Source organism: Carica papaya, chromosome 2, assembly GCF_054855325.1.
Source record: "Carica papaya isolate Zhongbai chromosome 2, ASM5485532v1, whole genome shotgun sequence".
NCBI classification, from domain to species: domain Eukaryota; kingdom Viridiplantae; phylum Streptophyta; class Magnoliopsida; order Brassicales; family Caricaceae; genus Carica; species Carica papaya.
In genome coordinates, this window is record NC_142310.1 from 17854169 (window position 1) to 17868269 (window position 14101).

Genomic DNA, 14101 nt, shown 5'->3' on the forward strand with positions numbered 1-14101 from the left:
ATCAATATAATTATTTTTCTTTCTAAAATTAGCTAAAAAATGAAAGTATTTAGCATTTTTATCCTCCTCTTATTTTCAAGAGATCGCCTCCAAGTTCATAATGGAGGCCACCTCATTTTTAATGACTTCCCTTCTGGCCTTACCTTGCTCAAATAACAACAACCCCCCTGCTCCTCCAATATTTTACGTATTCATATAAAATGATAAAGTTTGTGCTGACACCCTTATTTATAGGGCACATGGCCTAATTACGGAATTTATATCGTGGATATTCCTTTAATGATATGGAGTTTCATTCTCTAACTTAATACATGTACTAACCTCTTTTAAGCTAAAATTACTAACTTAATACTTAGTTTTTTGCTTTTCTTTGTATCCAAAAAGAAAAAAAGAAAGAAGTATGATTCATTTAGCCCTTGAATGAGAATATGATACAATCTAAAGAAGTATGATTTATTTAATTATACAAAATTTTCATTAAAAGTACTTTTATTATACACACACACACACACATATAAACAAATTTATTGTATGTGTACAAATATATGTTATATCTGCATTTTCCCAAGCATTGTTAAGTTTGGAGAGTGTTGACTTATTGGCTTAAATGTTAGGTAGTTTTATTTTCTTTCAACATAAATTGTATAGATAAGTTAATTATGAAAACAATCGTTTCTTCGAAGATAATTCTAAAGTATAAATAAAAGCAGTCATATTTTTGTATAATTTCAATACAAAATTATTACGTGTTTATAAAATAACATCAAACTTAAGTAATACTTTTGTAATTTTTCCTTTTAATTTTAATTTTTTTTTGAGTTTTTTTGTAGTGAAAATGATATTCTAAAATTTATTTTCTGTTAAATTTAGTGCTTTCACACTTATAATTCGTTGTTAATTAACGTTTTATACTATAACATAACTAAATAAATGACATAATTTACCAATGTTGTTACTAAAAATTAATTAAACAAGTTTTAGGATTTTATCAAAAATATTTTAATCGAAAATATGGTAAACATTTTTTTTTTTATTAGACTTAAGATTAAATTACATAATCTTATAATTAATTGAACAATTTTATTTTAAGATATATACTATTATATAATAATAATTTTAGAAATTTTGAAATACGTACATAACGAATCTAACACGTGGGATTAATTTATTATGTTTTTAAAAAATAACGCGTTAGTGTCGCCCAAATTGGACCGTAAAAAAAATATTTGAATCATGATGACGCACTTGATGTTGACGTGCCGGCATTTCGTGGCCCCTAAAGCTTTACGGCACTCCCTCCATAATCCTGTCATCTCTCTAATTACTTATCAATTAATAATAATAACAATAATTAAATGCTACAATCTCAAAGAACACCTGCATGTGAGATTGTTACTTTATAAGTACACAATCTAAAATGAGAAAATTCCCACTAAATTTTAAATGTCGCACATTTTGCTTGCTCTCTGCAAGTACCTAAAGACCACATCAAATTTACTTGGCAACACCAATAATGTAAGCATTCCATGAATCTCGTTGTTGGAAACTTTTAAATTCTTCATATTTCAAACCGTGTTCCCAACCAAATCCTTCTGTACTTCTAATTTTGTCCGTCTCCGGCATTTCCCGAAGCCAAAAGTGGACAGAACCAAATCCCGCCTCTTCCAAACAGTCTTTAATCTCCGGCAACGACCAACTGCATATATAAGCAAATGTATTTATAAGAAAATATAAACATGATTATGATCCTTTTTTCTTTTGATGCAGGTGGTATGCTGAAGATACCACTTTGGCCGAAGAAGCCATTCTAAAGTAAAACTCAAGTAGTAGCACATGCTCATCATTTTGAAGCCGCCAACAACAGAAATGTTGTTAAAACAGTGGGTGAATTTTTTATTTCTATCTTTTCAATGAATTTTTCATTTTTCTAAAGAAGTTTATATACATTCTAGATTTCTTGCCAAAAGAAAAATTGCCTGTCATATTCTCATATATAAAAGAGTTTTACATGTATCCATGTAGCAATGAGTGTATGTATCAAGCAAAGCTACCCCTGCCGCTAATAAGTTAACGGACAACAGTTTGAAAGGTAGTAACAATATGTTTGAATAAAAGAGTTTTACATGTATCCATGTAGCAATGAGTGTATGTATCAAGCAAAGCTACCCCTGCCGCTAATAAGTTAATGGACAACAGTTTGAAAGGTAGTAACAATATGTTTGAATAAAAATTAGTATAAGAAATAGAGGAGTACGGAAAGCAAGAGAGTTGTTTTTAAAGAAAATGAAATAGTTGGTATTTCCTCCTTTTGCATGACTGATTTTATTGTTTTTGTTTTTTTTTTTTAAAAAAAAGTAACCGAAAGTAAATTGTTATCATAATACTTCAAATAACTATCACAAAGCCCCCCCTGAAATTTCCTATTTCTATTAAATTGGTACCTGATTTTTGTAAAGCAATATTTTTATATTGCATCAAATTGATACATCAGTAAATAAATCTGTGAACTTCTAACACTTTTTTTAATTAAGGGAATTTTTGTCCTTTTACTAGATTTCTTTGGTTATCCCTAGGCCTTCCTCTATTCAACCATCACCATCACCTCTTCTCCTATTCAATTACATGCTATGAAACAAACCTTAAAGAAAAAGTTTGCCAATACGGCAAAAGAGGCAATTAATTGATTAAGTACTTGATCTCAAACAGCAAATTTACAGTTTAATTACATGTCCAGATTTGAAGAATCCTGTATATATTGTCACCAGATTTACTAATGGACTTAGGGTGGACCTTGAGAAAAAGCTTATGTTCCACTCTCCTGATTCCCTAGAAGATGTGTAACCTAAAGCCCTAGAAGTTTACTATAACAAACTACTATAGTTTGCTGCACAAGTGTCCCTAGAGCCATGCCAATCTAGGTCAATGTCTTACTATTGACATTTATATGAAAGATGATTCTAGTTTCATCAACCTCCATACCACAATCCCATTTCTACTGCGTCCCATTCCTAAAATAAATCTCGATGGTCTATATTAATGTCCCAGTTGTCAGCAGTGAGGATACCTTGAATCCCATTCTTCTCAAGGTATCCTCATACTGAAACAAGAATGCCCTATTCCACTAGAATACAAGGATCACATAGTCAACCCCATAGATTATTCAGGTGCTGATGAGTATAATGGTTTGATGTTAATAAACAACATCCTAATATTTTAAGATATGTTTTGTCTTGGGTTGGGAGATAATGATGAATTGAAGTGAATTAGCATTATCATGACATTTATAGATATGGGGACAGATCGTGCAAACTAGTTACTGATGGTGTTAGTACCATGAATCTGGTTTCTAAAGAGCCATATTTAGATCAAACTCAAAGTTGAACCACATACCAACCTTTTAGGGTAGCATGGTTGGACAAGACAATATTACCTGTTACCGATGTCTAATAGCAGTCCAAGGGTGATTATGTTGATGAAATATATTATGATGTTCTACACATGGATGAGGCTCATGTTTTGCAAGGTAGACCTTGGTATATGATTGGGATGTTATTAATCACAGAAGAGAAAATTTATATTTTCAAGGACAATGAAAATAGTATCATGGCAAGACCAGCTAAACCCGCAAATAAAGATATGAGTATTACTCCAGTGTATATCTTCTCGAATAAAAAATAGTTGAGAAGGAAATAGAAGAAAATGATGTTGGATTGTTCTGGTAGCCAAGAGAGGTCAAAGAATAATGAGGTTAACATAAGTGAGTCTCCTGAAGTTACAAAACTGCTAAAATATTTATGAGATGTCATCCCTAATGCATTACCTCTCATGAGAGACATCCAACATGCAGTTGATCTTATCCCTAGATCCCAGCTTCCTGATCTCTGCATTATATGATGAACAAAAGAGCTTGTTGAGTTAAATGGACAAGCGGAGGAACTTCTATCAAAGGGATGTCAGGCATAGCCTCGGTCCTTGTCTCGTTTATGGAGCTCTTAACCCCTAAAAAAATGGAACTTGAATGATGTGTCTGGACAATTTTGCCACTGATAGGATCACTATCAAATATCAATCTCGCATCCCAAGGCTTGATTACACGTTAGATATGTTACTAGGTTCGGGTTGGTTCTCCAAAATAGGTTTACATAGTGTATACCATCAAATTCACATTCATCAAATGAGTGGATGATGGCATTTAAGATTCAAGATGGATTATTTGAGTGCTTGATCATGTAATTTCGGTTGAGTATGCGACTAGTACTTTTATGAGGGTCATGAAACATGTTAGAACCCCTAAATGGAAGAATTCCTTGTCATGTATTTTAATGCTATATACGTTTACATTAAGACCAAATTGGAGCACTTAGGAATGCCAAACCGTATACTAACTTGATGAAGTGAACATTTATGTGAGAACAAGTTCTATTCCTAGGTTTCATTATTTCTGCGAAAGGAGTAACAAAGGAACCGAAAAAAATTAAAGCATTATAATTCAACCTGAACCAAAAGATGTTTCCAAAGTGTGTACCTTTAGTGGCATAGAAGATTTACTAGACGGCTTAGCTTTATTGTGACTCCCATTACACAGGTTTCATTATTTCTGTGCAAGGAATAACAAAGGAAGTCAAAAAAATTGAAGCATTATAAATGAAGCTGGACAAAAAAATGTTTCTGGTTCGTAGCCTTCATGGTATAGAGGATTTATTAGAGAGTTTAGCTCTAGCTCCCATAATAGATGTTATTATGGGCAAATAGATTTTATTATGACATTCTAAGTGTGAATTCTAACGCCATCTTTTGACCTAGTGTTCAGAGTCTAGAAGGCTTGGGGATTCTGCTATCAATATTTTTAATTTGTCATCTTCTCAAAAAAAAAAAAAAAAAAATCTCAACTTGTCTTTGGTGGTCAACGGGTATGTTAAGAACAAGCTTTGGCAATGGAGTGGAATCCCAGCTACCAAGCAAAAGAAAAAGATTCCTTTCTCTCATCCACCCTCTGTTTTCTCGATCATTTTGAAAGAAAAGAGCTACATATCTTTTGAAAATTCTGAACATCTTTTATTGAAGAGTCTTGCATATTTTGTTTAAGAGTCATCATGTTCTTGATGAGGTAGATATTGTTGATCTTTTGGATCTCTTCTCACTTTGAGTGACGTTGCTTTTGTATATTTACAGCATCCGTCTGGTGCCCTTCTAATGTTAATTCTTTTATTTTTTTCTCTAAAAAATATGATGAAAAAATAGGAAAAGATACTAAAGCTTATTGCAGAGCGAAGCTTCGATATATCCCATAAGTTACATATAATTTAGCCCTATCTAACAATAAATCTTAGCTCTGTCATTAGTAGCACCTTAAAAGAACCAATAAGAAATAATGTGCCTTATCATTATAGACAAAGTTAGATACTACCTTGTCCTAATGAAACAAAATAGAATAACTCCTAGATCTGATATTTTAAAAATGGTCTATACTATATAAACATATAAACATCCTAACACTAAATAATTATTTCAAAATTGATTTGCAATACTAAAGAAATTCCATCTTAGAATATTCTCATTCTGCATAAAAAAAGAATAGTACAAACTTACAGCCTCCAGCTGTATGAAAATGCATGGCGTAGTTTTTTCTGTTGCTTCAGAAGATGATAATGCAGGCTAATCCTTGTCTTGCGCTCGATTATATCAAATTCTGCTTGCTCCCAGACATACTGCCCCATGTCAAATTCAAATTTTAGCACGAGAAATTTATTCAGGAAAAGAAAAATAAAAACAAGAAGCAGTTGCCATTCATGAAAATTTGAGATAATGCAAAAATCAAGTGACAATAATCTAGCATAAAAGATTAAGACTCTGAAAACTATGGAATTTTACAGTTGATTGAACAAGACTTTCATTAATGACGGTCATATTGATGGTTAGGAGAATGTTTCTTCTATTTGGCTTGTTTGAAATTTTTTCCAACAGCTGTATTGACGCTCAATTCAAGACCAGGTTTCTGGTGGAAATCACATGGATACCCTTTGCTCTTCTGTCATTTAGGTTCGCCTGAAACTTTTTCCACTCCTTAGGGACAATGGCCAAACAAATACTTAATGGTGCTCAAACTTTTTCGTAAGTTCATGCAAGTATTTGGAGCTAAGCCAGTATACCGTAAAATTGGCAAATTTTCTCTGAAGTCTTAGCTTGCACTCCGCAGATGTACCCCCATATAAATCCATAACAAATATACCACCCTTCTTGGACAAGGCATCAAGAGCATGTTTGAAATAAGAAACCAGATCAGCACGCTTGTGAAGGCAACAGCAGCTGTAGTTGAAAGCACACACAATGTCTCTTGCAGGCAATCCAGAGCTTTTCTTCATGCAGTTATCATTTGTAGAAGCAGTAAGGCTTGGTTGCTCTGTAGATTCTGTTGCAACAGCAACTGAGCAATTGTTGTCCTCTAATCCAATGTTCCTTATCAGTACTTGAGGGTCAGAGCAAACTATTTTAGCCTCAAGAGGATGCAGAACATTTCCGTGAAAGAGGTATAACCTGGAATAGCCATCATACCCAAGTTTACTTATGTTGTTCTTTATACACCACTCTAGTGCCTCAAGGTCCAAATCTAATCCTACAGCAGTCCGTCTCGGATCAGTGCGCAACCATTCTGTACTGCCAGGACAAAAAATTAAACATTTGTTACTTCTTTAGCAAAACCCTTTATCTAAGAACAACCTACAGATCTTAATCTTGGAACAAAAATCCTTTCTACTAACAATTCCTCCATAAACCAAAATTGATAAACCACCCTACCGTACTAGTAGAATAAGGATTAGGATCAGCAAAAGGCAGCTCAAGTAAACACAGAAATGACCTAATATAATCTAAGAATTTCAACAGAACATAAAAATTCATCTATTCACTGCCGAACAATTGGCAATTAACTGCAATGGAGTTTTGAATTGAAGAAGGCATAAAGTACACATACCGTCCAAAAACCATAATGGTAACTGATGCAGGACAGAAAGAAGAGGCAGCAAAAACAAAAGAAAAGAAAATAGACTGAGAACAGTCTGGATATCTTGGATTTCCAGGAAAAAAAAAGAAAGAGAAGAGACAAAAAAGAATCTGGATATGTTGGATTGAAACAATCAGTAATACATATCTAAAGCCCAAAATAGACATGTCATTTTATAGACACCATAAAACTTTCAAATAAGTAAATCTTAACTAAAATATATATAGTTGCTCCATTGGCCTCCAAATCGGTTATTGGTTGTTAGGTACTGGTGCTTCAGCTATATATACCACTGTCTTTTTAAAATTAATCCAAAAAAATCTTAACCATAGTAGGAGAGTAAACTTCAAGATATTAACTAAATAAGATTCATGAACCATACCTAAACTAAAAAAAAAAAACTAATTGAGCCGACAATAAAAAATTAATTTTATTTTCATATTCAACTCTTGTGTTATTTGATAACTTGTTCTTATTAAACATGTGTTTTATACATCCAATAACTTCAGTAGACAGGTGAATGAACCAAAAAAACCACTATGAAAGGGATCCGGTGCAAAGTAAATAGGATGATAACATATGTACCTAAGAAGAGCAGTCCCACAGAAATCTTCTTGGAGATGGAGAGGTTGCCTCTGACCCACATACATCAAAAAGAACTTCTGCAAATAGCTTATATCTCCTTTTGGGGACTGCGTTCCAAGACCAGTATTCGTAAAATGAGGTGAAGAAAAAGAGAAAAACAATGATTAAATGTTAAAAAACAAAAAGAGAATACCCTCAATGATTAGGTCCCAAATTCTTATATTTTTATGTACCAATGAAAAAAGAAAATAGCATTGTGATTTAGGGTTAAGCTTGAGTCGCAATTTAACAAACCTATTCTCAAAATAAAACATACTCTAAAAGTGAGGTCCAGTGCTTTCCCCAACTCCATTCTCACCAAAAGCATGAGGTTTGAGTTTAGTGTTAATTTCAGTTGCGCAAAATAGGATCGGCAATATATTAAAAATGGGATAAAGATTTGAATATCATTATAATTTTCAGTTAAATCTATATTCAATTTAAGTACAAATTCGTCTTTCTGAACGGCATTCCTTCCCTTACAAAGAGAAATAAAATTTTCTCTCTATGGAATTAAATTGAAAATATACGATAGAAGTTGCTCAACTGTAAACTATTTCGCATATTTGATACTCGATAGTTAATATCTACTAATATATGAAAATAGAGTAGATTTAAACAAAAAGTAATGCAAGAGTGAAGACACATGCAGGGCACTACGTAATATCAACGGTCATACGACAGTTATACCTGAACGGACTGCTGGTAAAGAAGGAACTTGGACGGCAAATCCTTTGATAGGTTGTCGTCATTTTCCCCGTCCTCTTCACCTTCTTCTTGCCGATTATCATCATCGGACAGAGAAGAGGAGTGTTGGGGGTTACACTGGAGTTCGTCATAATAAATCTCTCCTTCTTCCTCAGTGTAGTGACGAGTACCTCGTTGCCGGTTTCGGTGTTTGTGTTTTTTGTCTCCCTTTCCCATTCCTTTCTTGCGATAATGGCAGTTCCGAAGCGGATTTGAAAATTTAAAAATGAAAAGACCCAAGACCAAATTGATAGAATTAGTCAGTTTCCAAATTTGATAATTTCAGATTCAATTGAAAAGGCAAAATGCTTAAATTATAATATTAGTTATTAGACGATAAAAGATGCAACAAATGTTCGAGTATATTGGATATATTTATTAATTTTTACTTCAAATTTTTTATACAAAATTTGGAAATATTAACTAAAGGCTAACAAAAAGTAGAGAAAAGAACTCCCCTGTCCTCGTGGAGGCAACAATGGTGGAGGTAAGCCAGCAACAGCAGCCGCTCTCCCCTGTCATGGTGCGACCCGACCGGCAGCCCCAACCTTGCTCCGGTCTGGTGTGTAAAATTTGAGTGTGAAAAATGTGTATATGGTGGATACTATGATTGGGGATGAGGCTTATGGAATGAGCAGAGAGACGGTAAATTTTAGGCAACTTACAGGCAAGAAACCGCAAACCATGCAACTTGAGGAATCGCCTTCGCCGTAGAAAGCACAGAATGTAAAATTCTCCTTTAGAGATAAACTCATCAATAGTCATCAGGTTGCTAACGATCGAGATGAAATTGAGATTAGAGATGGGGATGTTAGTTTTGGCATGGATAATGGAATACCGAGAATCAGTTTTGGCATGGAGAATGGAATACTGAGAATCAATTTTTCGAATAAGGTACATAAACTATTAGTACAAAATATGAAATTGATAGTGATTACTCAACTGCTTGGGAAGGCAATTGGGTATAAAGCACTCTGGGCAAAACTTCACAGCCTGTAGAAGCCCACTAATCGATTACACTTGATTGACCTCGATAATGATTACTATATAGTTAAGTTCTACTCAACAGAAGACTACCTGCACGTTCTGACGGATGACCCATGGATTATACATGGTCATTACCTCACAGTGCAGCCTTGGTCCTCTAGTTTCTCTACTACTAACCCTGATGTAACTAATATAGTGGCTTGGGTGCGTTTTCCTAGCCTCCTCATCCATTATTACCATAAGAGCGTGCTCAGAGCTATCTCCAATGTGATGGGGAAGGTATTTCACATTGACTATAACACTAAATGCATGGAACAAGGTAAGTTTGCTCAATTGGCGATTGAAATTGACCTGACCAAACTATTCATTCTAAGTTCATGCTGGATAGGCTCCCACTGAGAGTGGAATATAAGGGTTTGCCTACTATATACTTCGATCGCGGAGTTTATGGGCACCTTAAAGACTAATACAAGAAAAATGTTGAGACAAAGATTGAGTTAGCCAATAGTGGAAGCACAGGCCCCAGGGAACAGGATAATGTGGCAGTGCCGGCTGAAAACTATGGTCCCTGGATGCAAATCCAACGCAAGGGGAGGAAAGTTGGAAGTAAGGGTCCTATCCTACTAGGTAAATGACCAAATATCCCAAGAGAGAATAATAAGAATGGGTTTGCCTACTGTATACTTCGATCGCGGAGTTTATGGGCACCTTAAAGGCTAATACAAGAAAAATGTTGAGACAGAGATTGAGTTAGCCAATAGTGGAAGCACAGGCCCCAGGGAACAGGATAATGTGGCAGTGCCGGCTGAAAACTATGGTCCCTGGATGCAAATCCAACGCACGGGGAGGAAAGTTGGAAGTAAGGGTCCTATCCTACTAGGTAAAGGACCAAATATCCCAAGAGAGAATAATAAGAATGGGTCAAGAGTTAGTATGATTGTGGACATGGAGAAAGTCCTAGAAGGATCAAATTGGCTGATGGTTAAAATCTTTAAATAGCTAGGGGTCTCAAGTGAGAGATAACCCCCAAGGAGTAAAGGGAAAGCATCGGTGGTGGAAGACAATAATTAGAAGACGATGGATGCCCTTCCCGAAGTCATGGGTTCTCCATGCTGGCCAATTTAAGCCCACAATTGGACGTATGATGCCCACGACTAATGTGGCCAGAGAATCTAGCGGGATAAAGGTATGCATCAGCTCCCATGGCGCAGGAATGACTAATAATGAGAAGTTTGTAATAAGTTAGGGCACTACTACACTGGAACCTTCAAAGAATACCGTTGTAACAATTAAAGATAGGGTGGACCAAGACCACGAACTCAATCAGTCCTCTCCCCCTATAGCTCCATGCCACCAACGATCTCCTTAAGAGATGGCATCAGGCTGACAGTCAAGCCTCTTGATAGATTTGGTATGAGTAAATGCATAAAAATTAATAAGACTTTCAAAAAATAAGATAAGGATAAGAAAAAGGATGAGGTAACTATGTCCACTGATTCCATTACGATCAACCATCTTCTGTCCAAAATTCAAGAGCTTGTCAATAAGGATGTAAGCCTCGTTTTGAGCTGTCAATGCTCTTCAGAAGAAGCAAGCATAGTCCCTCTCTTCAGCATCAGCTCCTCTTTCCCTTACCTTTACTCTATGGATAGCTCATTTCTTATATGGAATTGTCAGGGCGCTGCAAAAGCTGATTTCTGGAGTATCGTAAAGTCATTTGTCAATATCCACAACCTTGCCTTGGTTGCGTTGTTGGAGCCTAGGACGGCAAGCATAAAAGCGGATAAAATGATTAAGAACGTAAGCTTCGACTACACCCATAGAGTTGAGGCAGTTGGTCTTTCAATGGGCGTTTGGATAATGTGGAGAGAGTCTATCCAGGTTACTGTAGACTACAATCATCATCAGTTTATCCATCTCAAGATAAGTAGGAATGATGGTTGAGAATATTTTTCCCTCTTTATTGTTTATGGGAGCCTAAAACCCCAGAAACGAAAAGATCTTTGGGAGGAGTTCACCACTATCAAGCATAACTTGGATCGCCCTTGGCTCTTTGTTGGGGATTCAATGCCATCCTAGATCGGATGAACGAAGAGGGGGAACGACTAAACAGTCTAAAGGCTGTGCTCTTTTTAGACAGTTTATTGATGTTAATTCTTTGCAGCAGTTTGATTATGTAGGGCCAAACTTTACATGGCGATGTATAACCTTTTTTTAATGGTTTGATAGAGCTATCTGTAACCAGAGATGGTTCAACCACTTCTCGGAGGCCATTGTTCAGCACCTTCCAAAGTGCAATCTGATCATATGCCTATCTTGATCATCCGTTACACCCATCACTCTAACAAAAAGGACCCCAAGCCCTTTCACTTTTTAGCTGCGTGGCTATCCCACCCTGATTTTCCTAACTTGGTTAGGAGAAATTGGCAAAACCATTTATCTATCCAGGAGAACATTAGTAATTTCAACGAGACTGTGCAGGACTGGAATAGAAATGTATTTGAGCATATCACTAAGAAAAAAATATCCTCCGGACAAGACTGGATGGGATCTAACGGACATTGGAGAGACACCACTCTGTTCGACTCCAAGAGTTGAAAAATTCCTTAAAAAAAGAATTCAAGAGGGTGTTACTACAAGAAGAGATGCTTTAGAAACAAAAATCTTGATGCAATAGGATTTTTCTAGGGGATAAGAACACCAATACTTTCATGCCCAAACCATCTCTAGAAGGAAAAAGAACAAATTAGTATGTTTAAGGATGAAGATGGTAATTGGAGTACCGATAAAGGCCAGCTTCGGGTAATAACCTCCACCTTCTATGAGAACCTTTATACGGCTGAAGAGGGACCCATACCACAATATCCTGTTAGAGGGTTGTTCCCAAAGTTAACAGCGACTATGGTCGCTCAGTTGGACTCTGAGATTACAAATCATGAAATTTACTACACTTTATTTAGTATGCACCTATTGAAGGCCTCCGAAATGGATGGCCTTCATGCGGCGTTCTTCTAGAACCAATGGGAGACTGTAGGCGAGTCGGTATGTGCAATGATCAAGGGTATCTTCCATGGCGAACAACTACCTGCTGAGATCAGCATGACCCTTATTATCCTTATCCCTAAAGTTGCTAAACCAGACACTATTAAAGAATTTCGTCCGATCGACTTATTAACTACTTATTGCCAATAGGCTCAAACACCTAATGCAGTTTTTGGTTGACCCTACTCAAACTAGTTTTGTAACCGGTAGGAATATCACGGATAACATTGTTATTACCCAAGAAGTGGTCCACTCTATGTGACATCTGCGGGGGAAAGACAAGTGGATGGCCATTAAGGTGAACTGAGAAAAAGTTTATGATCGCATCCATTGGGAATATATGGAGGACACTCTGCTTTATGTTAGTCTCCCTCCTAACCTTATCAGAATCATCATGCAGTGTATCTCCTCTTGTTCCATCCAATTGTCTTAGAACGGCTGTCTCACCTAGGAGTTTCAGTCTACTAGAGACATTTGATAAGGAGACCCATTTTCACCCTAAATATTTGTGTTATACATGGAACGGCTATCCCATTGCATTAACACTTGAGTAAGAAATGATATGTGGCAGCTGATCCGCATTGGTAAAAAGGGTCCTGCCCTCTCACACCTTTTCTTTGTAGATGACCTGATACTCTTTGGGAAAGCCATTGAGGACTAGACTCAGGTTATAAAGGAAGTCTTTGAGGATTTCTGTGGTAGCTCGGGCAACAAGGTGAGTGCGACCAAAACACTTTCTTTTCTCGCAATGTTACCACAGGTGAAGCTTGCCGTTTTAGTAAGATATTTGGGTTTTAAGTCTCCAATAATCTTAGTAAGTATTTGGGAGTTCCCTTACTACATGAAAGAGTAAACAAAGATACTTATTATTACATTCTTGAGAAGATTGACCAAAACTTATCTGGCTGGAACGCTCACTTTCTTTCATTTGCAGGGTATTTAATTTTGGCCAAGTCCGTCCTCATGACTATCCCCGCTTATGCTATGCAGACCATGGCCTTGTCTAAATCCCTATGCTATCAGATTGAAGCAGTGGTCAGGAAGTTTATCTGGGGTCAGGGGAATGACAACCAGAAAATCAGGCTTGTCAGTTGGAGTGATATGTGCATGCCTGACAACACTGGGGGGAGCGTACTTCGGTCTATCGACAAACAAAACCAAGTTTTTCTGATAAAATTGTGTTTTTTTATGATTACAAAGCCCGACCTATTGTGGGTCCAGGTCCTTACCCACAAGTACAGATGACCTGTCTTATCACAGAGTTACAAGCCGACAAGACCAATCTCCCATTTTTGGCGCAACCTTAACCATCTTTGGACAGACCTTCATATGGGCATCAAATGGTCAATTGGACCGGGGAGAAATGTTAAGTTTTAGGAAGACTGTTGGTTAGAGGACTTGGGGCGTCTTAAGCTTTTGGCTTTCGCACCTATTGCTGAGCACAATATCTATAGATGTGTTAAGGATTACATGGTGTCGTCTAGCCAATGGAACTGGGTACCCCTGTACCGGGTGTTGCTGATGGACACACTGCTCCAGATGGCTACGGTACCGACCCCTAGAGATGACAATATCCCGGACTCTTACTTTTGGGGTATAACGAGCTCTGAGTGTTTCTCGGTTAGCTCGGTTTACGCTCTTCTGGAGAGTGATCATTGGCACCCGGAGGATAAAATTAGAGACATTTGGCATTGGGCAGGT

General features: G+C 36.6%; 1 protein-coding gene across 3 annotated transcripts; it reads right to left on the reverse strand.

The window, feature by feature from the left end:
• Positions 1–1366: 1366 nt before the first annotated feature.
• LOC110817300 (S-adenosyl-L-methionine-dependent methyltransferases superfamily protein) lies at positions 1367–8980 on the reverse strand. Of its 3 annotated transcripts, XR_002540174.2 has the most exons (7): positions 8315–8980; positions 7586–7692; positions 6150–6654; positions 5590–5708; positions 4526–4597; positions 3821–3881; positions 1605–1696 (listed from the first exon to the last, which is right to left on the reverse strand). XR_002540174.2 is itself a non-coding variant. In XM_022045773.2 (6 exons), exons 1-5 carry the CDS (start codon positions 8546–8548, stop codon positions 4528–4530), a joined length of 1035 nt encoding a protein of 344 aa, XP_021901465.1. In that variant the 5' UTR covers positions 8549–8980; the 3' UTR covers positions 1605–1696; positions 4526–4527. The 3 variants fall into 3 exon arrangements, 2 of the variants coding, with proteins under 2 accessions (XP_021901464.1, XP_021901465.1); XM_022045773.2 differs by lacking the exon at positions 3821–3881; XM_022045772.2 differs by lacking the exons at positions 3821–3881; positions 4526–4597 and having other exon boundaries at positions 1367–1696; positions 8315–8978.
• Between the last annotated feature and the right edge of the window lie 5121 nt (positions 8981–14101).